At 35.4% G+C, this 25,266-nt stretch overlaps 4 protein-coding genes across 7 annotated transcripts in view; all 4 read left to right on the top strand.

Moving 5' to 3' along the window:
* LOC119636808 overlaps positions 1–3,182 on the top strand; it is a 33,130-nt gene extending 29,948 nt beyond the window's left edge. Inside the window, exons 3-6 of the mRNA XM_038032447.1 lie at positions 961–1,358; positions 1,414–1,557; positions 1,624–2,505; positions 2,563–3,182. Of these exons, the coding sequence (XP_037888375.1) occupies positions 961–1,358; positions 1,414–1,557; positions 1,624–2,505; positions 2,563–2,974 (1,836 nt within the window). The 3' untranslated portion in view covers positions 2,975–3,182. The remainder of the gene's footprint in view (positions 1–960; positions 1,359–1,413; positions 1,558–1,623; positions 2,506–2,562) is intronic.
* Positions 3,183–5,784: 2,602 nt separating this feature from the next.
* On the top strand, positions 5,785–21,541 carry LOC119636810 (extracellular superoxide dismutase [Cu-Zn]). 4 transcript variants are annotated; one of them, XM_038032449.1, is made up of 5 exons: positions 5,785–6,332; positions 11,806–11,883; positions 11,946–12,170; positions 12,245–12,495; positions 14,759–14,966. In XM_038032449.1, exons 2-5 carry the CDS (start codon positions 11,812–11,814, stop codon positions 14,949–14,951), a joined length of 741 nt encoding a protein of 246 aa, XP_037888377.1. In that variant the 5' UTR covers positions 5,785–6,332; positions 11,806–11,811; the 3' UTR covers positions 14,952–14,966. The 4 variants fall into 4 exon arrangements, with proteins under 4 accessions (XP_037888377.1, XP_037888378.1, XP_037888379.1 ...); XM_038032450.1 differs by lacking the exon at positions 14,759–14,966 and adding an exon at positions 15,033–15,153 and having other exon boundaries at positions 5,792–6,332; XM_038032451.1 differs by lacking the exon at positions 14,759–14,966 and adding an exon at positions 21,453–21,541 and having other exon boundaries at positions 5,799–6,332.
* On the top strand, positions 18,074–23,513 carry LOC119636812 (leukocyte surface antigen CD53). The gene is made up of 5 exons (XM_038032453.1): positions 18,074–18,164; positions 21,453–21,641; positions 22,766–23,083; positions 23,141–23,313; positions 23,448–23,513. The coding sequence occupies exons 1-4, from the start codon at positions 18,102–18,104 to the stop codon at positions 23,288–23,290; spliced, it is 720 nt and encodes a 239-aa protein (XP_037888381.1). The 5' UTR covers positions 18,074–18,101; the 3' UTR covers positions 23,291–23,313; positions 23,448–23,513.
* Positions 23,514–24,196: 683 nt separating this feature from the next.
* On the top strand, positions 24,197–24,718 carry LOC119636709 (39S ribosomal protein L42, mitochondrial). The gene has a single exon (XM_038032270.1). The coding sequence runs from the start codon at positions 24,256–24,258 to the stop codon at positions 24,631–24,633; it is 378 nt and encodes a 125-aa protein (XP_037888198.1). The 5' UTR covers positions 24,197–24,255; the 3' UTR covers positions 24,634–24,718.
* Positions 24,719–25,266: the final 548 nt, after the last annotated feature.

Here is a 25,266-nt window from a genome sequence, read left to right as displayed (position 1 = left end):
TGTAGCCATTTCTGTAATCTTTTTTAAGTTGAGTAAGCGCAGTTATTGTTTTCAGAGAGTAATCTTAAGAATGTTCATGCCTTTATATAAGTTACGCTATCCGCTTGCCTGCCATCTCCGAGAAAAACTCTTGACGATAATCGTCGCCTTTTCAAATATTTACAAAACTCTTTACAAAAGGCTTTCTTCATATTATTAACTCGAGCGGTACTGTATGAGAATCTTGTCAACTGCAGTTGAATCTTCAATAATAATAATAATAATAATCTTCAAAAATAAGCACATGTATAGACTTTTTGTAACGAAAGGATCCCTAAACTCTCTTGACCGTCTCTTAATCAAACCTAGCGCAGACTTAGCTTTATTTAAATATAACTCAATGTGCAAATTAAAACGTAATCTTTGGTCGAAGAGAACTCTTAAATTGATGAACGCATCTACGTTTTTCAACTTGTGTGAATCAATGAGATACTCAGCATTGAATGGCTTCCTCCTTGAGAAAGAAAGCTTCTTGCTTCAATCATCTAATCAAAGTTAGACACTTTTGTGTAACTGAATAATATATTATATATATAACGGATAAACCCTCGTGTCATTGTAAAGCTGGCTAGTTCGGCCGTAATACGGAGGCTTGTCTTTATATGCAACAAACACTCCACAAAGGCTTACATTCATGAAATACTCATAGAAAAACCTTTATGGAGACAGAAGGACAGCCAACACCTTCCTGTCAGTCGGGCCGATATTGTGCCCTAGGCTGCATCCTGCCCTATCTAAGTTCCCTTGCAGCTAGTAATTTTGTGTGGAAGATCCCACGAAAATGAACTTGAAATACTTTGACCATTAGAATAATCCTTTTCACTTGATTGGCTTTTTCATTAAAAATATTTTAGCCGCTATTTTAAACCTCTTATGGCTGCAAATTAAACCAGTATTTTTTTACGTATATTTTCTTTACAGACTTTTCTGAATCCGAAATGTACTGCCAAATATAGTGTTTATCATGCCAATGCTGAGAATAAACCTTTTAAACAAACTGAGCTAATTGCTATATCGCAAAACGCTACCACTGGTAGACGGCGCAAGGGCGCTTCACTGTGCGGTACGCTTACCACGCGATCGAATCGCAGCGAATCTAAGGAATTACGTTCAGCTTTGCAAGACAGAGAATCGGTTATACAAAACTTGCGTATACAATTATGCCTTAGTAAATTGCCTCGCCCGACGGGACCACCCATAGACGAGGCCGAGAAACCGGCCGCTGAACAGAAATTGCAAAAATTGAAAATTGAAACTGAGAATAAAAAAATCAAAATACGAAATTTGAAAAGCGCTCTAGAAAGACTCGACATCACGGAGTGAGTTCGCTTTACAAAACTGTACCATATTCCAATAATTTGTAATTTCTTGCAGTAATATCGATGTACGCATACGACAAGCCGAATTGGAATATGCCTTGGGCCGTGAAGAGTTGCAATTATTATCGATTGTTGAGGAAGTACGCGCTTTACAGGCCAGACTAGAGAAATCGAAACTGGAGCCTCATAGTCTCTACAGGTAAGCCATGAGAGATTGAGAAAATTTCATCTAATTTCGTATTTTTGTACTGATCTTGTTCAACAGTAAACTGTCTTCCGGTGTCGCTTTAAGCTTACATGCTGTCCAAGCAAGTACCGGACGCTGGTCCGTTCAAGAAATACCCGAAGCGTCAGGGGCTTTTTATATCGAATGGGCCTTAGATGGCGATGGTCTCTACAAAGGTGATCGCATCCTTGAGATAAATGGCAAACTGGTCACTTGTAAAACCAAAGAAGATTTACAAAAGCTAGTCGGCATTACCGGTAAAAGTCAAATGGTAGTGTTGCGTAAAAAGCCTGCCCCAATACCGCAAAAGCAACTTGATCAAGAGAAGGAAAACAATACCCGCTTGCAACACAGAATCTCGTATCTGGAAGAACAGGTGAAAGAGTTGCAAACAGCCAAACAAGAACATGATCAACAACTCCAACAGCATCAGCATCACAGCCAACAACAAAATAATCAAATTAATTGTGCAACAAGCGGTCATGTTACCAGCATAAGTATATCTTCACCATGCACGACACCGCCGTCTGATAAGCCTCTGATTTTTCAAAGAGGCAATTACATAACCACTTTAGTGGGGGGTAAGCCTATCGAATTGTTAGGCGATGAGCCAACAGAACAAGAGACCAAACAAATTGTGTTAAGTAAAAGTAAATCAACTGCGCATATAACTAAAACTATAATTCGAGAGAATAGTCGACACGATTTAAACCTACTAATGGCGACTAAATCAGGATTAACGGCTTCGCGAATGTCTTTGCATAATGAAAGAACAACTTACGGGACGCAATCCGAAAATAAGCGGGAAAGCAAAGATAAACAAAGAGAACGTTCCGACAAGTCGTTAAGTCATCCTCTAAAGGCTCAAGGCCAAATGCAAATGTTGGCACGCAGTGTTGAGCAGTTAAACCAACAGAACAGGTAATTGCATAATTATCTAGCCTTAGATCGATTAATGTTTTGTTTCTAAATTTGCAGACAATTGGAACGCCGACGCGATATGCGCCACAATGATATTCAAACGTTACGTACACGTTTACCGCCCACAGATATGCGAAGTGTTCAATCTTTGAATTTTGACAGTGATAATGATACGATTAAGACAAAAGCTCGTATCACTAACGGCGAAACTATATCGGAAATACGTGCGCATCGACCTACGCCACCCAAGAAACCTTTACGTCTTTCGTTGCAAAGGGCGCAAAGTCTACAGACTGTCGAGCTAACTGCCAATATGGATAGCGAGCGCAAACGCACTGCTATGAAACGATCTCACATCAACGACAAGTCTACAATGAATTTAAATAAAGCGGAGAGTTTACTCATCGAAAATTGTAAACCCGCTGCTCTGCACACAGCGTCTTTGGGACGTCAAAGGCATCAAATTTGAAAGAGTTCGCAGAGAAGAAAAAACAATAAAATCTCTTTTTTCTAAAAAACGTAAAGAGAACATTTATTTGTACTTCGGAGAGACTGATAAGCAAGCGAATCGAAAGTAAGAGGCAATTAAAAAACCATCCGAGATATAAACTAGAGGCAATTTTTATAAAATAATTTTTATATATGTTTAGTTTAAACCGTTAAATAGATATACATACATAGATCAAGCAAATAACGCATAAATAAAAACTAAAAAACCCTTCTTTTTTTTTTAACACAATAAGAAAAAATTGCCAAAACTATTTTAGAAGAATCCAATGTGAAGAGATCTTAAGCTATATTACATTAAGAGATGCTTTATACGGATAATAAGGGCTTACATATGAAATCGAAAAATTGAAATAAATATATGGGCAGACAAAATAAAGAAAAAAACCCTTTCAGTTATATTTGGAAGATGACAACACTTTTCGATATTTTCATATAGTTTCGTGAACAAGTCACAACTTATTTGATTTTTTTGTAAATTCTTACGTTAAAGTGCAATTATTTGAATTATTTTTGTGATAAAAGTAAGTTTTCCTACGTTTGTCTAGTGTTGTTTTCTGGTGATCAACCTACAAGTCGCAATTTTTAACATATTTCAATGAAAGCCGGCCGAGTACTGATGTGCTTTGACTCAACGACGGACGCTATTGGAAATGGCTTCGATTGGTTCACTTTTTCAACTAGTCCCGTCATAATTTGTTATATGAATAACTCTTAAGGAAATGGTGTAAAGTATTTAATAGTAAGCCATGTCCCCCTATAATCCTTTTTTTTTACTTATTATAATCCAACTCACTTGCAGTAGAGGAAATATGACGTTTGTGGAGTTGCACACAACACCCGGAAAGACTCTAGGTACCCGCACGTTTTCTTATAGCGATCGATTCAGAATCACTTCCTACAGCTTGTCCGTCTGTCTGTCCGTTTGCCCACTGTTCATGTATTCCTGCACACTGGCATGTTCTACCCCAAGGACGAACGCTATTGAAAATAGATCACATCGGTTCACTTTCTCGACCACTCTCCGTATAACCCCTTATTCTGAAAAAGCTTTATATGGAAACCCGGCTTTATACCCAATTTTCAAAATTATTCGAAAAAGGCCGCTGAGCAATAGCATTTTCGACATTCCAAATTGGTATTAAAAGTTTGGGTCACCTTGCGTAATTTTTTGCACTCCCTTTCACATAACCTTTCCCTAAAACCTTACGTTCAATATTCCATAGCGGAAATTCGTTCATAATAGTAAACTGACAAGGAAATCAATCTTATCGAATTTAGACCACGTAAGCCAATTTTGTGGCTGCCACCGCATATAAGGACACTCAGGAAATGTGAACCCGTGTACGCCAAAAAGGACTAATTGTTTACTTTCAATGATAAAAAAATTGTTCGTGGCAGTTACTCGATAGAAAAATTAAGTGGGGTACATGTAAACCACATGTACCCTGGACCACATTACATATAAGATTTCTCATAAATAAAGAAATACTTTCAGAAAAAGGCTTAATTTCTAATATTTAACGATGAAAATTGGTCAAGAGTAGCAATTGACCACAAAAATAGCAAGAGGGAATTTGGATCACATAGGTCCCTTTTTTGGAGCTTAATACCTATAGAGAGAGACAGAGGCGAGGGAAGGTCTACGAAAACTGAAAAATGATCACATTTTTGTGATATTTTGCGCATCCTCCCCCATATGGGGGCTTTCATGAAAGATAAAGGGAGAGACCTTGGCTGAAAATAATATGTCCTTTTTGGAACATTATTATCAAAACGAGCGAGTGGTGTCGAATGGTAAATTCAAACTGCCGAACTTTAGTTTTGATTGAAAAACATTGCTATACCCTACACCACTCACGATGCAAGCGCATATTAATTTGTACGGATGCATGCAATAGATAGGAGCACTTGAGATATTATATCTATCGGTTCAGAATCACTTTCTGAATCAATCTAAGCTTGTCGGTCCGTCTTGATTATTTGTATTCAACCTAAAGGTAGCAATTTTTGAAAAATTCGGATTAAATTTGGTGTTCTGACGTGCTTTAATCCAACAAAGAATGGTACTTAAAAAGGATTCAGATCGGATGTGTAATTTTGAACGGTCGTTACATGCACACCGGGAGTGGAATTTCCTTGTATTTTTTCTAAACTCAACTTTGAATGAAAAAAGTTTGTTTTACTTACGTAAGTGTTTGGTGTTTGATGATAAAAGAAGAAGAACCATTTTTACGTTTGGTTTAGATTTCCGATAATTTAGTTTTAATTAAAAAAAATTATTTGATAATGATTTTTCCGTATATCGTACACAAGCGGATAAATAAAAATAATATTTTTAGTTTTCCTGCACACGCTACGCGCGAATTCAATGCATTACAATTGTGTGCATAATTGCGGATAAATTCGGATAATATGGATAAAGTTTATTCATGGCAATATTGCTTAAATATCAGAATATGGTTAGAAGTTAGATAATGTATATTTTACAATGTATCCAGTTACTTTTTATTTCTCTCTCTTTTTCTCTCTTTCTCTCTCTTTCTCTTTCTCTCTCTCTTTCTCCCTGTCTTTCTCTTTCTCTCTTGGTCTCAAAGTTTTGCTTTAGAACTACCAAAACTTTTATCTATATCTGCCAGAGCTTAGGCCAGACGATTTTAATTTGAGAATAACGTGAGGCGAGGCGGATAACAAACAAATAATTGTGTCGCACAGAACCAAGTGCAATAATTATACATATCTGACACCCCTGCGTACGTGAATTATAAAAAAGCAAAAGTTGTTTATCAATTTCAACTATTGAAACGTGTTTTCTCATCATTTTTTTACGCTTAGAAATGTTGTTTGTCCCATACTAAGTTTTCTTATATCAAGTACTGCCACAAGTTTGTAGCTCGTAATGCATAGCGAAAAGTAGAAAGAACTCAATATGAAACCAAAAGGTTACAAAAAAAAAAAAAAAGAAGCAAAACTTATGGTGATCACGCTCTGCGATAAAACTTAACAACAACATTAAGTATCTCGCGAAACGAGTGTTTTCTTTTTTTTTTTGTTAACGAAAATCAACAAAATCATATAAAATAAGAGCTTTTCTAGTTGAAAATTCACTTTCGTTTGAAAAACAGTCGCGCATTAACACAATTGATCTGTGGAAACGTTTCATTGTCAGGCGAGGAGAGACCGCAATAGTTGCATTTCAAAGCTTGAAGTAAACACTTGATACAATTGAGAATTATCTGTATTTTCTCGTGTGTGTGTGTGTGTGTGTGTATTAAATAGTAAATTTAAAATTACATTTAAATTCATTGAACACGCATAAGGTAAGCAAACAATTGATCCACTCCGATGCTGATTTGAGAAATAACAAACAATAATAACAATAACAATAATAATAATAATAATAATAATATTAATAATGACAACAGCAAAAAACATCAAGCAACACAATCAAAACAAACTACAGATATTTATAAAGTGTTTGCTTTTTTTTTTTTTTTAAGTTTTCTAGAGTAAGTCAATTAATGTACGTGAGGTGCTCTGTTCAATATATTATATAAAACCTTGAATATATTTCCTTCCTTCCGTCCTCCATTCCCTTACTCCTACTACACTCAAACTTGTTTTTAAGACTTGAGTTCGATTAGCATGTGGCACCATTGAAGTGTTAGTGCATTAGCGTTATTTTGCAATTGTTCAAAAAAAACAACAAAAAAAAAAAAGAGTACAACCGGCTTGTATTCTCATAAATTAATATCCAAAAAGTTTTGAAAAAGATTATTATTAAACCAGTTGCAGTTGAGTTAATAAATCTTAAATAGCAAATATGCTACAAAAAAGGTCAATAAATAATACAAAATGACAAACGCGTGTTGCATATTAACGGTTGTTAACTGGTTGTCCTGTTTTTTTTGTTTTTTGGCATTCATTTCATACTATTTCTCCCTATCGGCTTACTGATGATTGATAACGTTATTACGTAATTTGCTGTTATGTTATAATCGCTAAAAACAGCCAAATTTCACCCTGAGATTATTTTCCTATTTGAAGGTAAATCTTCTTCGACATTTAATCGGTTAAGTATCTGCTTTAGCCTCACTCCCAAAGCTCTTGCGTCTAATCATTCTTGTAAGGAGTTATATGAGCTGACTTTCTAAGCTACGAAGAATTATGTTTTGCAACAGAAAAGATGACAAAAACTTCAAAGATTGCAAGAATAAAAAGGAATTTAAATCTGTTATGCTTAGGTGACCTTGACAAGGACTTACCAGGACAATATATATTAAATATTTTCGGTTTATGTGCCCATCACATTTCTCGTTGTTTTCTTTTTATTGCCGATTAATTTCCCGGAAAGAAGATCTTTCGAAATAGTTGGTCAGTAGTAATTCCCGAACTGTTTAGATTAACGTGAATCTTTTCTGCAATCAGCTTACAGTAGAGGAAGATTTTCATGGAAAATACTTTCGAAATTTTAATGTTGACATTTTTCAACCCATTTAGGAAGCCGTGAACAGTTACTAAAACGTCTCGAAGTAGTTGACTTTTCGATTTTCATGGTTAGAGAATTGTATGCTTCTTGCGGCTTGAAATTTAAGATCATCGAATGGACTTCGCTTAGGATTTGAAATATTTCTTTATTTGATTAACCTTTCTAGGGATAGCCCGTACACATGTAGGTCCGATGGGTGATAGATAGAGGAAAGGAAACATATAGAAAAGTGGACAGCTTATTACAAATAGTCTATGCAGAAAGCTAGCAGTGCAGTTAACGAGCGACAACTCGTGACAGAGGGTTTCCCAGTATACGGAAACTCCAGGGCGAACGAATAAGAACGCCGAGAAAGCGGAGTAATCTCATCAAAGCAAGTGCAAGTTAATCTTAGTCAGGTGTGGGCGTGTAAACGGTACTGATATCGAATTTAGTAAAGTATTTCTTTCATGAAAAATCTGTTCTTAAATGTGCCGCGAATTACACAGGCATTGATTGAACTGTATCGGGTGGCGACATTCTTCTTCGTAGAGGTCTATTTCAAAATAAAAATTAATTTCATTTCTAGATTTCGTATTCATATCTATCCACTGCAGAAGTCTGGTCCAAACCATTTTCAATAGAGTACGTCGTTGGACCAAAACACTCCAGTATACGACATCTTATTAAAATATGTCAAAAATTGCCAGCTGTAGCATGAACAAACGGACGGACAAGCAAGTTTAGGTCAGAATTATTTTCTAAATCGATCGCTATGCTGAAAGGTGGGTCTGTGTCAAGTCTTTCTGGGTGTTGCACACATCCTCAAAAACTTAATATACCTGTGTACCACATTTGTGTATAAAATGAGACGTCGCTTACAAAGTTTGTATTACACGTTGCCATATGTAATGTACGTATGTAATAGATGAACAGTGGGAGCGGCAAAATATTAGTTAAACAGTATCTGCCATTTCCCAGTTTCATGTGAAGGTGATCAAAATTCCATAAATGACTTATGAATGCATTATTAAAAGTGTAAAGATTTTACGGGTCGATACATTCTTGAATATCAAGGCATAAGACTGGAGCATGTCTATTGTATTTCACCGTTTTAGAAATAAATTTACAAATGGCGAGTAATCCGATTTCAATCGCTTTCTTCCAAAGCAGAGGAAGTCGTCAAATGTTACACAAAAATTTTAAAGTCGAATAAATTTTGTTCCCTAATTATAATATGTTCAGACCGTTCGAAATAAAACGTGTTCCATACTCGGCAGTCGAGAAGGTTTCTTGCGTAATCCAAGTAAAGTTTTTGGTTTTTGTTAAGGAAAATTTCTTACATTATGACATAACGAATGTATTCGAAAAATTCAGTTACATCGATTTATTTAACGCTGTTAGCTCTTGCGGAATGGGCAAAAAGTGTGAAGGACATTCGGTTACCGCTACCTTAACGCTGTTTATTTGTTCCAATATAAGATTTGGAAATCCAGTGTGACCCTGTGTAACTTTCGTTTATGAAGCAACAAATAAAGGTTAAATAAAAAATATGCCAGTTCATTAACTACAAATGAAAGCCATACATAGAACAACTGAAAATGTGTCATAAGGTTATAATACATTTGCGCCACATCTCGTTTAAGTAGACTCAAACTAATTTCCCATTTTTGATTTGCGGTTATATCACAACACTCGCCCAATTGAATTTAGCTTTGAATGCAATAAAAAGTTCTTTTCGTTTCGTCGTCATACACATGCACAACTGACCATTTGGAACTTTTCTCTTCTGCTGTTAAATCACAGCATATCGGTGACGTTAATTTAAACACAAGCACGTTCAGGGGGACGATTTAATTGAAAAAGGTATAAGATAACGTCACTGTTCATCATTGAATTATGTTTTAGTAATGTTTTGTGGAAGGTAGACAATTCATTGTATTTATGTACATATAAACACATACGATAATCAAGCCACGAAGACGCAATTAATCAATTAACTAATTAATTGTGTTTATGAAAATTTTGTAGAGTAAAGCTGCCGAGCAGCCGCGCGGGCTCAAATTCCACTACGAGAGAGATCATACTCTCATAACGATTGATGTGCGGCTGCCATTCTAGTGAAATGTTCGATTGAAGAAAACACGATATTTATCGCTCGGCGATATGCCTCGCTAGTTGCAGCCGCACACTATCCCTGCTTCCTTTGCTTCTTTCTCCACAATCGCGACAATGTTCATGCTCGTATAAAGTGCATCTTATAAGTAAAAACAATATTATAGGCCATCCTACAGTTATTCGTATAGGAACTGTCGAAAATAGGACAGTACCATGAAAAGTAGTTTAAAAAGTGATCCGAGTCGAAACATTTTCAACAGCGTTCGCTCCTGAGTTAAAACAAGTCAGTTTACCACAAAAAAATAAGACAGACAGACGGACAGACAATCCTGGTCTGAGACTCGCTTGCCAGAAGGTCGTCTTACAGAAAAATGTAATTCCATAAGAATCGATTGCGGATAAAATGTTTTCTGAAATATGATTATATATCGCCGATCCGAGGTCATAAAGCTTTACAAAAATTTCGAGAGGAGAAGACGTTACGTTGGATATTGCAGATTTAACGACAGTTTAAGTCTCTAACATTTTACTTAATATCAATTAGGGAGATTGCACTTAACGCCATCTGCTTGTGCCTGTTCTGGTCTATTTCTTTGTCTTTCTTCACCAGTTTTAGTTGTTTTTGAAGCCTGAATTCTAAATCAAGGGCGGCTTTAAATTATGTTTTTTGTTGCGATTCTTTTCCTTGCTAGTTCATCTGTGCTTTATGTCAGTTATACTGTGGGCACGACCATGCGCTTCCTTTTCATTTTAGTCTAGTGTCGTGGTTAGCTTATCCCACATCTCATTCGAAATAAGGTCATCTAAATCCTTGCTGAGCTGGGCGGATCTTATTATTAAAATTTTCAAAAAAGCTTATCAGATGACCTCAGGTACGGTGAGAGGGAAACGAAGCGACTTACGAGGGACAAGCCACTAAATTTCTAATGATTACGACAACACGTGTTAATCTGTAGCCCCCCGTGTATTTTGAGATTGATTTATTAATTTAAGACACATACCTCCAGGACAATGTTTGCCAACTTGTGCGCAATTCAGCAACAACGGATCGACAAATACATGACTAGGCAGACAAGCGCACGGATGAACGAATGGTTCAAATGGCGAACGGACTGGCAGACTATCGAAATGACAGGCAAGCGGAATTACGGACAGATTGATGTGGCTAAACGAAGTAAAATTGTTATGTCATGTAGTTGTCAAAAACTTAATCCGTAGGTACTAGATTGAGATGCAAGAGGAAAATGAAGAAAGAAGCGAAAACCGCCGGTTAACAGACGGTAGCGCGCACGTGCTTTAAGTACATTGAACTTAATTAAAGCAGACAGTCTGTCACAATTATGTCATGCAGTTGTTGTGCGGAAGCGCATGCAAACATGGCCCTATATTGATTTATAAGATTGTAAAAAATATTATTTACTTGTTTTAATCACTTTACTTAATTCACGCAATTTTAACCGAATATTTACTTTTCTTCATTTCATATAAAAACGGTTGTCATGAAATATAATTAAATTTTGAAAAAACATAAATAAATAAAAGCGGTTTAGAACAAAGAAGAACCTTTGATTAAGTGGCCTTGTAGTGAATTTCGAACATACTTCAGCAAATGTGTAGGAGCGTGCAAAAAATTGCTTATACATATATACATATTTCATATTAGTCGGGATCCAGAGTCCATTCCGATATTATTTCAAAATTATTGTAAATTATTTTGGAGGTAGACACACACCCCTTATTTTTAAAGTCAATTGTCCTCTCAAACGTGGTAAAGGCATACACTCACCTGCCTCGATTCGGCGCCAACCATCTTTCCTCGTTTCCTTGTCACCTTCGTTTCGTGTACTGCATGAATAAGGCACGCACACAATGCCCACAATGATTGGCCCAGGTTAAAAGAAAACGGGAAAGGAAAGGAATCTTCAATATGCAAGCAAAGGCGGAGGTGACTATCTGCTCTTTCTCGGTCACAATTCCAAGTCGTGCACGATTAATAAAGTATCGCTGAGCGTTACGGTTAACGTAAGTAAGTTAATGTGCTTGTATGTATTCGGCAATGGTAACGACGGGCAGCCTGACTATATTTAAGAGAGCAAATGTTTATTGAAAGCAATCTTTATAAAATCTTCACGGCATAAAGACGGTCGCATCATTTATCGCGCTTTCTTGCTCTTTGCTAATCAGATTTTCTGTTTTATTTTTTTAAGGATAAGATGTATACAATCCCATCATCAACAATTGCAATTTTACTGCTCTTCGTAGGATTAGCCGGCTGCTATGCTGAGGTTGGTTATCATTTAAAAAAAAAAAATAAATAAATAAATGATTGAATAATTTTTATATGCAGAAAAACTCGAAAATTGAAGCCGTTGCGTTTATGACTGGACCTGCGAAGAACAATGTTATACCCACGGGAAATGTTACCTTCACACAAAATGCTTGCGGCGAAAATGTTCATGTACGAGTTTATCTCACCGGCATCGCGCCCGGTAAGCATGGTTTTCACGTGCATGAAAAAGGCGATTTAACTAATGGCTGTACAAGTTTGGGCGCTCATTATAATCCGGAAAAGGTAAATAAAGATAAAAATAGAAATAATAATAAAAATAATATGTTTGTTCAAATATTTTTAAATTTTCATAAAAGCTGACGCATGGCGGCCGCACTGATGAGATACGACATGTCGGTGATTTGGGCAATTTAGAGGCCAATGAGAACGGTGTTGTCGACACCACTTTTACCGATCACCTGATCAGTTTAACTGGTCCACGTACAGTTATCGGTCGCGGTTTGGTCCTGCACGAGATGGTCGATGATTTGGGCAAAACGACTCATCCCGAATCGAAAAAGACGGGTAATTCGGGAGGACGTGTGACTTGCGGTGTCATCGGTATAAAGTAAATATCGAGATATGTATGGCTTAGAAAAAAAAAAACAACCGCTACTTAATAATTAACCACAAAACAAAATAAAAGAAAAATTAAGCGAAAGCGAGTAAAGGTGTTACCAGATATTTTCAAAAATTAGAAAAAAAAACAAGAAACCAAATATACTCGATTCTTAACTTAAATCAGAGAACATTATACACTAACTCTTGAACGTGTTCAGTTTAGCTTAATAAGGACAAAAAAAAAAAAAAAACATGGCCGCTTAATAAGAATTAATAAATGAATATCTTGACGCTGTGACCCGAAGGTAGATGAAAACTAATTTTATGTGCATTCAAGTATTAATTAGATGTTATGTACGAATTTTGATATAAAGGATGTCCCAAAGTCTTGCGCCAGATTCGCATTTGCCACCATTTGGGCGATAAAGTGTTCGCAGAGTTTGATTGCGGGCAGTTTGGAGTTAGTGGAAATGAAGAGAGCAACGCGTTCTCATTATTGAACAATATTTGAAAAATAATGAAAAATAATGACGGTTGACGATGCTCGATATTGGGCTATGATTGGAGGGATATGAAGGACAGGTGGTTTTAACAAGAGGATTCCATAAGATATTCCCCGAAACAATTCCATTCCATTAGGGCATGAAATATTCTCGGATTCTTTGCATATATGACAGCAAAGCCGTTTCGGCCATTTGCCCGATATGCTATACCGCACATAATCCTTTCCTATATGCATATTATGATTCAATAAGGAAATTACAATTATTCAAATCTTGCGTAAACTGTGTGACATCCTATACAAAAATCGTAATTCATAGCAGGCAGAAAACCACGTCCCATAGAAAGGAAATAATTATTGAAATGGTTCGTCTGAGTTGGCACCAGTTTGATTGATGGTACCTTTTAGCACTTCTAACCAAAGGGTATCTTATGGTTAATTGAATCCAGTGAAACCAACTGGCAAAGTGCGATAATTTCGTTTGCCTTTTATGGAACGTCAGTTTCATGGCTTATGTGTCACAAAGACCTTTGCCTATCGTAATGTTTAAGTCACCCAGACTGCTTACTGACAAGCAAACTCAGTTAAACAAACTCAGTTATGCAACATTTGTGGTTACGAGAATAATATCAGAGAAATGTGATAATGTTTTTCTTCTTCTTCTTAATAATTTTAATATGATATTGGCTTTTAAAAAATACTCGAAAAATGGTACTCGAACTAATTTTTTGTTCAACACTGTAGAGCACACAGAAGAAGAAGACAATATTTGAATTTTTATATTTTTGGATAAATTTGGAGAAATTTTTTGAAAATATCTGATACACCTAAGTATAATGTAAGCCAAATTATTATGAATATATGTATGTAAGTACACTTTACTGAATTATCTGATATTTGAGAACACACGGTGTCTGCCCGGAGTAATGTCAACAAAATTTGGTCTTAGTGTTAACAACCAATATGTGTTTTATAATTATTTTGTTTTTTTAACATTAATTTTATGTTTATTTATTTTTGTGTGCTTTTCATGTCTTGTCTTTTCGTGTTTTTTGATTTTTAAAGTAAACAATAATAATTCTTTTCAAATTGTAATTAAATATCGATAATAAATAATAGACCTACCGGAAAGTTCTGTCCACTCTGTCCACTTGACAACACGTTTCAACACGTATGCGGGCAATCATCATTTGACGCATATTTAGCTCTCGCTTCTTATCGCCGAATACATACGCACACTCGCTTAGCAAATGACCTAAAACGAAGATGATTCATATTCGTATCACTTGGTTAACTAACTAACTAACTAGTTAGTGTTGTTCATATTAGTACATATTAGGTGAGGCGCGATCGTGTGACAAGCGCATGACACATTTGTGGTCCGCAATAGTCGTCGAGAAGCGCGGCTAACAATCTCAACGCGGCAGAGTGTACTTTGTTCGTGGCCATGGTGTGTGTTCAAAGGCATAACACTTACCCACTAGGCTGCAGCCAACCCTCTGTATCGTTCTTTGCTCGACGACAGTTGAACATATTCGAAAACTATGGTTCTAAGAATGAACAGAACTTTCCGATAGACCTAATATATGGCTAAGTTTTATTTGTGAAGAAGATTTAAGACAGCTTTTTAAGCAAATTTATGCTTTTATCACGCAATCTGTGCTGCAAGCCCAGTATTTTAAAAAATGAAAAATCATTGGCGACTTCGATTATATTTGTCTTTATTCGTGCTAACCGTTAAATTTTAACTTTATTGTTCTATTTGCAGTATTCATGCCCTATCATCATTAGCATCCTCGACATCTTGTCCGCCATCTAAAAATACCCAACCTACATTTTATGTGCCTAACGAGCAACCTCACGATCATGTTGTTATACCACTTTTAACTACCGGTTATCACTATTCATCACCATATACTGCATACCATCACACCGTCTATCCTTATTACAGTTTCTATTAAAATGCGTTCTTAACCTTTTTGCTTATGCGTAGCGTGTGCTGATTGTTTTGATATGTTTTGAAAAAAATTCTTCTTTTACAGCGACGTGGATGCTGAGTGGCCATGCATGGCTGGTAGCTCTGCTATAATCAATTTAAGTTTAACAGTTTTACTGGGCGTTTTGGGGATCGTGTTATTGAAGATTTAAAATTTTATTTTTTGAAATTTTGTTTTGTTTGTAAGAAAAAAGAAACAAAAAAACAATTTATAGAATCGTATTAAAATTTTGTAAGATAGAAGTAATAAAATTTAAACAGTGAGTAATTAATGTGTAATTAAACGACAGTTGAAGTCGGCATATAAAAATTTGCAAACATATTGTAGGCGTGACAAATCTATTAATACCGTAAAATATTTGTGATAAGAGTATGTAGATTTGTGCATATGTATGCGACATTCAAAACAATCTTTATTATAACCATTCAGAGCGTCCGTCTCTCTGTCCATGTCCATATGTAGTACACTTACACATTTTGGCACAAGGGCGAGCATATTCATGCCTTATTTTGAAAAGTTGTTATATGTAAAACTAGGTGCGTTTCTTAGGTCTCGACAAAGTTTGGTGCAAAGTAGCTCGTGCACAATTTGAAATAGAATGTGACTATTATTGAATCCCCTAGCCAAGTAAGCGTTCTTGCCAAAAGTCGAATGACCTTTATAGGTCAACACATTCCATTTGTTTTTTAACACCCTACACCAGATGGTGTACAAAGATATATTAAGTTTGTGCGGATGTACGGAACACCTAAATGGACTTGGGAGAGACCTTCTATTTTATTCAATCGATCGATCCAAAAAGCGATAAGCTTGTCTGTCCGTCTTTTACTCTTGTGTTCCACGTACAACCCTCAATTTTCAAGATATTTTGATAAAAGTTGGCTCACGAACTTGTTTCCGTCCAAGGATGAACGCCACGTTTTGCGAAGCAGTTATATGAATAACTGTAGGATGGTGGCGGATGCTTAACGTAGGTTTATGGTCCACTATAGTGCTTAGACAGGTAGTCCAGAAAAGGCGTTTAACATCCAAGGTCAATAGGTAAGACATAATAAACTCTTTAATAAAAAGAGAAACTGTATGGGATACGTGTTATACTCCATGAACAACACGCAAAAACCACAGAAAACAAAGATATTCACTGTTTCTGTCACGTAGGCGTGTAGGCGTGTGTTCTTTGAAAAATTTGGGTTATTTTTAAATTCTTTTGCGATATCCTCGTTTTTGCGAATGGAGAAGTATCTACCACAGATATTACACATGTTTATGTGCATTCCAAATTTGAAACTTGGCAAGAACTTACATACTTTAGGGGGTTTTTGAAGCTTGCTTTGAAGATACTGAAAAAAATAAATAAATATTGATACGCTGTAATATTGGGTAGGCGTGATCAATTTCTTCCATACAGCATCGCCCACAGTACGCTCGCTCAAGTTTTTGTAAATTGATCTGCTGTAGTAGTTTATGACTAATGACCAAAAAATTATTTTTTATTTCTCTTAAAAAGCAGAGGTGTTCCAGCGTGTAGTAGCAGTGTGGACGCGTCCTTCGAACGATTTGGACTTTGTTCAATAGCGGTCTGCGTGCAAGAACATCCAATGTTTCTGCCAAATTTGAAGTCAATAGCTTAATTTTTGCGGCCAAGAGAAGGTTAACAACAGTCATTATACAGACGGACAGACGGAAATGCTTAAATAGATTCAGAATTTGAAGAATGTATATACTTTGCGGGCTCCGCGGAAACCATCTTCTGGGCGATACAAGCATTTTGACAAAATGAATGCACACCCCGTCCGTGGGTGTTGGGTACAGCAACTAATTTGAGTCAATATCTATAAAGATATGTAATCCGTGTGCTAATTAGATACCTCATACCAAATCGTAGATGTGACATCGGTCAACCACACTTATTTATAGGTGTAACAAGTAGAAGAAATCTCTTGAGAGCTGCATCTATCAAAGTTTACAAAGCCAAACACAAAATTATTACTTAAAACTTTTCTTATTTGAATTTTCTATTATTTATTATTCTCTTGCTTCTCTTACTTACACTTACTTATAAGTGTGTCGAAATGCATGAGTCGTGATACGTTTTTACTATAGTTAGTGCATATACAAATTTGTATAAATTTTTTATATAATAATTTAAAAAAATTGAAAAATGGAAAAAACCTGTATGATGCAAAGTTTGTTAACCCTTTTTACAATTATTTATTTTTCGCCCTCAACTACCTATCACATATAGGTCATCGACTTTAATAAAACGTTAGCATGCAATTTTACTAACCGCCAACTGTATAACTGTATAACGCTCAATATACAGCAAAACAAAACAAAAGTGAAATTATTTACCAAACCTCCATTGAGCTGGAGAGCGATACCCTAAGAAATAAATTAATTCCTGTATAAAGTCCTTCACTCCTTTTCCACTACCAGCAACTTTCTCTCAAACTGCCCTGATTTTCCTACGGCTCTACTTCGTTTATTCGCAAGCAAGAAATTATGTCCAGGAAGTGAAAGTGAAATGTGAAAGAAAATGTAATTATTTTATACTAACAATTTCTAGTTGTCCTTATATTAGGTCACCTCGTTAAACGATATAAAGAATTTTCAAGCAAAGCCACTTTAACATATTCATCGTCTTTTACCAAGTTTTTGCTAATTGTAACCTAATTTTTTAGTTTGAAAGGCATTCAACAGTTTCGACAAGAATATCAACGATTTTCCTACAAAATTAGGTTAAAATAAAAGACGGGAGGGAATCTTACAGCTCGAAGGAGCTCAATTGAACAAAGAAACTAATGAAACGTCATAATGAGGATGGAATGAGTAAAGAGCCAGATTTTTTTTACTCATTCATTTATTCGCTTCGCCTAAACGCCCAACAATTTTTGTTGGTTACCATTTTGACCAAAACATTACAATTTTCGTCGTTAATAACAGTGCATGAATTTGGTCAGTTCTAAGACAACCGCCCTTTAGCGCGGACATCCATTTTGTGTTTTGGTTTGTTGTAAAAAAGATAAAATAAAAATCATAAACGAATCAGTAGCCTAAACGCGAAAATAATCACGTTTTTTATAAAGAAAATTTAAAATCGAAATAAAATATAAAATGCAGTCTTGTAGTACGGCGTTGGTTAAGTTCGTGTTATTCGTTTTTAATGTACTTTTTGCGGTAAGTAAATAATTGTAGGATGCACCATAATGCATCATTAAATGCCCTACACTATCCTACAGGCATTCATAAAACTATGTTTCGAAATAAGGCTTCATATGGGACACAATCCGTTAAGTCGTCCAATCCGAACCATTTTCAGTAGCGTTCATGCTAGGGCCGAGATAAGTCAGTGTACCAGATTTCGTCAAAATTTCGAAAAAATTGCAATACACAAAAAACAAAACGAACAGACGGACAAGCTTCGATCTATTCACAAGGTGATTCTGAATCGGTCGGTATAATAAATGGTGGATATATTTCAGGTTTTCCTGAGTGTTGCACACGTCCGCCCAAGCTTAATACATCCTTGAATCAAAAGTCGTGTGAGATATAAAAATGAAAAAAACAACAACTCCAACAGGATATCCGGCTATTCTAATATCTAATCTCTCCCTAACTATAAGCACAGCAGTAAGCTATGCCGATCAGTATTATCCGCTGAAAGCGTAATAAATTTTTAATGAGAATATTTTCCAATTTTCAATATTCAAGGAATTTTCAATTTTTTAATCCTTGTAAGCTCCTAATCTTTATCCTACTTTCGCCTTAAAATTTATTTGTTTAGTCTAAATAAGTAAGAAAATTATATTCGGCAACTATTGAATCTTTTGTGCCCGTCATCGTGATTCTAAAAAAAGAGAAAAGAACTGGTTGGGCGCGGCTGTTATTTTCTCTTTTCAAATTAAAAGTTTTTGTCGTATAGGCGACCGAACGTTGTGGGCGTGTTCTTCGAAAAGTTTAAAAGTTTGTAGGCGATATCTTCATTCTCACTAACGGGAGAAATTTTACCACAGTTGAGCAGACGGATGGATGAGAGACAAATAAACGAACTTTCAAGCTTTGTGCCAAACTTGAAATGCTTACCACAGTTATTTCACAGACAGATAGAGGGACACGCCTAAATCGATTCAGAATTTGATGCTGCTCGAGAATATATCAGAGATGCCACGTTCACATTGTGAGCGGACCTTTCATCCTTCTGTGCATAATAAATAATTCTAAAAATTTCTTTATATACGGGTAGTGTGCACTTTTATATCGACTTTTCCGATGCTTTCGAAAGCACATGCCACACATCGTATCATATCAGTAGAACAACCAACCAGGTTTCATCCCTTGCATCTATTCCTACGAGAATGAGTTAATTTTCTCGGCTTTTGTGGGATCAACAGAGACGCAAAAATGAAGAGAGAAAGCCAAAACTTGGCACAAACTGAACACACTGTGTTCAAAAATAGTTGTGATCTGCCTGCACACGCGTCTACAGTAAGAAAAATATCTTAATTTCACCTATAACTTCCGTTCAGATAAAAAAGTGTTATCCAGATATTGGTTAATAAAATCTGTATGTTCGATTTAACAGTTGGTCCGATTCTGACATGTCATATTCCATGCGAAATGCAAACGTAAGGGGTTGCAAAGTCGGCCTAAGTCAAGCTTAAGAAGCAACAAACAGCAGAAAAAGGCGTACACCACTGAAAAGTACACGAATGGATTGTCTTGCCTTTAGGGGTATGCTAAATGATCGCGCCACGATTAAGACAAAGATAATAACGCAGAGAGATTTTATTGTCTTAGAATTGTGTAATTGTGTGATTGTGACTTAACTTCTTAGCTGCAATTAAGGAAATAAAATACAAAGAATTTTAGATTTATTTACTTCGATAAAGTTTCGAAATTATAATTGTCATGCTTACACAACTACATCGACATTCACGATAATCACGATCTCTAGTAATGCTGATCTCAAATTTACTGATTTCGTTGAGCTTGCATTCACTATTTTCATACCCTATTTGTGGTGCAAGGATGTTATCGCGCGATCGTGCGAATGGAGACAACATCCAGAAAGATTTGAAATGGATGCATATTCTATTATACCGATTGATTCGGAATCATTTCCTGCATAGATCTAAACTGGTCGCAAAAAGTTGAGAGAGTTTGATAAAATTTGGTAAACCGATATGCTTCGGCCCAAGAATAAATGCTTTTGAAAATACACCCAATTCTCTTTTTACACGAAATTTGATAAAACACGTGTTAAAAAAGGAAAAATTCTCTTTCTACACGAATTATTTTCAATGTTCAATGAATTTTTCTATGAACTTTTTTAATGAATTTTTTTTTCCCTTCGATATTTCTACAAATCTTTCGATACTCATACCCCACAAATAAGCATCGCAACCCCAACTTATATTTTTCACAATTCACTTAGCTTTTGTCGATTGCGTGGGATTGCCCGAATTATGCGTAGAGTAAAAATGTTATGTACGTTTAACGCAATTCAGTTTAATTTTTGCAAAATATAATTTATTTTTTACAATGTATTTAATGAATTAAAAAGTGTAAGCACAAAATGAATTCGTAAGTGAACGCGAACAAGCATTTTTTAATATTCTTCATTGTACTTTTCGGTTGCGGTTTTAGGTCTGCAAGCGCTCAACCATTTTTTCCATTTAGCCAATATCTTTTTTTACACGAAGTTTTTGAGAACGCATCCATCACGTTACATGTAGTTCAGACCGCACCACTTTTCCATCATTTTTCGGTACAATTCTTTATTTTGTCATTATATGAATAAATGTATTAAGCGGCATGGTGCAGGGTATTTGATGGTATAGCGTTATCGCCTATGATATTTTTATCTGTTTAAATTGCACATGTTTCTCTTTGTGCACCATACGGCAAGAGATTGCCCTTGAGTTGTTAGCGAATATTTATGAAAACTGAGTTTGAGATATTTGCAAGAACTTTTTTTAAAAGAAGCTCATCCAAGAGCAACTTCTTATAAAACGCAATAACTGTGCGGACATTTTATTACAAATATTATGATAATAAATTTTTATGATTGGTCACCTATTTATATGTTTCTTGATAACATCATTGTTAAGGACAAATAATACAAATTAAACTCCTTCGCACAAAACTTGACTAATGCATAAATGCTTAAGAATGTGAATCAAGCAAACAATGACTTCATTTGAAATTACCTTAAGTTAAATTCATTAGGCGCACGCAGTCACTTCAAGGAAATAACTTTACATATCTTTGTTCATTTTTACGTGATTAAAGGAATTGATTAGGGTAGAAATATTCATTAAGCACGCTAGTACCTAACCAAGCAAACAACATACATACATTAATATGCGACATACCCAAGAATAATTTTATAAAAAAAAAATTGAGGTAGAAAAGTTTACCTCAGTTATTTGATGATGATTTGATCTTTCACTTCGCCTTTTGCAGATTTCCGGTCTCGCTATATTGATTACTGGTTCTGTGGTCTTATCTCAAATGAATGACTTTAATTATTTTCTGGACCAAAATGCTACCGGACCCCCTATTGTTTTAATTGTAACCGGTTTATTAATATTTGTTATAGCCTCGATTGGTTGCATTGGTGTTATACGAGAATCACCGAAACTTTTGTTAACGGTAAGTAACTTTTTTATTTTTTTCTTTTGCGCTCTGCTCGCAGCGGGAATAATAGTTTTAAACTTCACGATATCTAATAATAATGTAACGACATAATGGGTAACCGGAAATATAAAAAAAAAAATTCTTCTTTAAAATCCCATAAATCAATACATTCTTGGGGACGGAAGGAAATGGGAGAAAGACGTGGCACTGCCCGGCTTGTAAGGCAGCTACATGTTATGACTTTCCAGGCAGGCTAGCCCAATTTTTGCAAACTCATCAAAAATGTCCCGCCTGACATTGTCGACGGGGGAGAACCATGGCTTTATTGCTATTGCTGAATTCCAGATATTTAACTGTGTTAGTTGTTGACAGCAGAGAGCGTTATTAATCGCCTCGTTGGAGCAGTTAACGATAAACAATTCCCTCGAAATCTCACCAAACACGAAACAGCATTTTACCCAGTATCAATTCGGCCTTTGATTTGCAACTGTTCATCCATCTTGGACACAAATATGGAAAGTATAGCAACTTTCTTCGCCTGTTATTAGTTTCTTCAATAATAGGTCAATTTCGTTCAATTTCATGCGGTAGATAAAAATTCAGTCAACGAAATATCTTTTTTTGCGATTCCCAAACATCGAAGCTCTTCTTGCATCCAGCCTTATGAAAACATATCAAACCTGTCTTTTAATCAATACATTGTTTCTCAACTATATCCTAAGATGAAATGTACAGTTCGGTCTTCTTTGATTTTTTTTAAGAATTTCATCGTTAAGTGATAGACCGGAACACAATGCCTCTATAATGTCAAAATTTTCGGAGTGGAAACTAATAAACCATTTGAGAGCTGCTAATTTTGATAAAGCACCCTCACACTAGACCTAAGATTATTTTCGAAAGTCTGCGAAACGGAATCAACCTGATCGAAGTGATGCCACAACGTATAGCGATTTTAAATGAAAGATGGATTAAAAATATCACAGAGAAAATTATGCTGATTACGACGTCAACCCAGTGCCTATAGCAATTCACAGAGCGTTAAAATCTTAGGTTTATAAACACCACTGCTGGCATTCAAGATTGCAATCCTACTCTCAATTGAAAACTACTAATTGAATGTAACATTGTTTGGTTTACAGTTTGCTTTGCTATTGGGTATAGTATTCGTTATGGAATTGGCTGCTGGAATAGCCGCTTGCTTCTATAGAGCTGATATGAATAATCGATTGCGAAGCGCCTTAGAAGACTCAATGAGACAATCCGATAAAACCGATCTTGATGCTTGGAATCATATACAAAGTGAAATGATGTGTTGTGGAATTGATAACCCCTCCGATTGGCGTAGACTAAGCTTAAATAAGACTTTACCAGCCAGTTGCTGTCGTCCTCCATACATTGATGAAAAAGTAGGACACTGTTTCGACTCACTAGCTTTGGGTAAAGACAAATATTTCCAGGTATAATAATATATGTCAAATTGATATATTTCTTATAAATTTCCACTGGTCCTGCAGGATGGCTGTTTAAATAAATTAGAGATGCATATAAGTGGTAATGTGATGACATTAATGATAGTAGGCGTTTGCATTGCCTTCCTGCAAATACTAGGCATTATATTGGCTGTATATCTAGCTTCCACTGTACGATATGAACGTCAAAGATAAATTAGCGCAAATTCTCGGAAATGGTAATTATATTAAACTAAAAGTTTCGAAAACTTGGTTTAGATTGGATGTAAATTCCATCTTAATAAAAAAAATGAAAAAAATTTAATGTACATACTTCTCTTTCCTTCTGTTTCTTTTGTTAACTTTATTTTAGGTTTATTCTGCAGCAATTCGAAATTTAAAAGTATAATTTTAATGGCGTCATGCACGACAAAGACAACGTTCTGTATAATTTTTTCGAAGAAAACAACAAGCACTATAATGACTTCGCACTCCTTCAATGGCATTGGAAGAAAAGAAAAATGTTCTATAAATTGTTAAATTTAAATAGAAGTAAACAGTAGAACTCAAATTAAATTCGTACAAGTTTTGTTCGTAGTTGTTTTTATGTTCTTACTTTTATCGCTTAAGAATTCGTCTTTAATCGCATATAAATTCCAATAAATATTTCGAATAATTTCATTTCGATAAGCATTATAAATAAGTAAATAAAATATCCATTTATGAGTGAATACTCAACCACTTGTGCATCCTTTTTTAAGGCAAAATTCGTTTGAATGCCAATCTGATCCTTGCATCGTTTATAATTGAACAAATTTTTAAAAGAGAAAACAACGACTTATAAAAATTCTCATCCCTATGTGAGTTGCAGGCAGAAAACAATAAATTACTTACCTTAAGAAACGATCTCGGTCTTACTACACACTTATATAACTTTTTCGCGTAGTTAATCTCTACAAAAAATGTTTATCAGATATTTTCATAAACATTCAAAAAATGTCAAATTTTCACTGGAAAGATTTTCTATTTCAACAAATGCTGTCAAATTTCAATTATATTTGCGATACTAAGCAAATAATTTCATTTAGTCAAACGTTGGTCAAAAAAACACAGGGCTGTTAAAGCATATGTTTTCTTGAGCTGTATAAAAAAAAAAACTAAAAAACAACGGCTGTAGAAAGATGTTACATCTTAATATTTTACGCAAGTTTTCTGCAACTTCGCTTAAATCAGTAATTGATAAAAATGCTCTTGGTGGACGGAACTTAGTCGAAGCGGTTGCCATAACAAAAAATGGTAAAACTGCAGTAGCTTGGCATCCTGATCCTTCATACCCTTACGAGTACACAAAACCATTGCCAAATTTCATTGAAGAGGATACTTCTCGTATCGTAAAGGAAGAATCACTAAGAACAGCTATGAATGCTTTTAAGGAAAAAAGACCAGAAGTAGCCCGAGAAGAACTAATGAGATTAACACATACGACTAAGCATCGCTGGTTCCCAAGAGCACGTGATAAAAAAGCGAAGAAAACGCCTATGGATCGCCCCTACTTGTAAGCATAATGATACTTTATACATAGATTGATTTATAAAAAGATTTGAAAAATAAACGAGAAGATCTGAAATGACCTTTTAATAGACAAACTTGGTTTGTGAAATAAATGAGTGATGTTATCCACGTAGGATTAAGATTAAACCGGCTATATATTTTCTGTATATACCATTTTATTTCCTTCCACCAGCAAGACCGAAGGAATTTATAAACAACATTGTAGAGTCCGTGAAAATTTTTTGCAGTCTACTTTCGATGTCTGCTCCACAAGGTTTCGAATTTTTTAAAAATTGTCCGCCCTGTTAACAAATAAAATGTGCATTTTTACCGTGGGATATAATTTCAAGCGAGTTTCACAAAGGATAAAAAGAACTGAAAACATAATTGATTGAAATTTAATTAATATTGTCCTTATAAAGCCCGTCTATGTTGTTTGCAAATTTGACAGGAGGTGATCCCTTTAGAAGACCAACATCCATCCATAAAATGACAAGAAATATAAACAAAAAATGTTTACCCTCGCTTTAGTTTTGACTCCTATTCGCGGAGTACGCGTGAAAATGTCTGTCGCGGAAGTCTTTATTCTGCCCAATAGGAGGAAGCCAGCCTTCCAAGCATTTAAAATACGTTACGTTACG

The sequence above is a fragment of the Glossina fuscipes genome, unplaced genomic scaffold, assembly GCF_014805625.2.
Source record: "Glossina fuscipes isolate IAEA_lab_2018 unplaced genomic scaffold, Yale_Gfus_2 28, whole genome shotgun sequence".
NCBI classification, from domain to species: Eukaryota; Metazoa; Arthropoda; class Insecta; order Diptera; family Glossinidae; genus Glossina; species Glossina fuscipes.
This window is presented reverse-complemented; position numbering and strand designations above follow the sequence as displayed.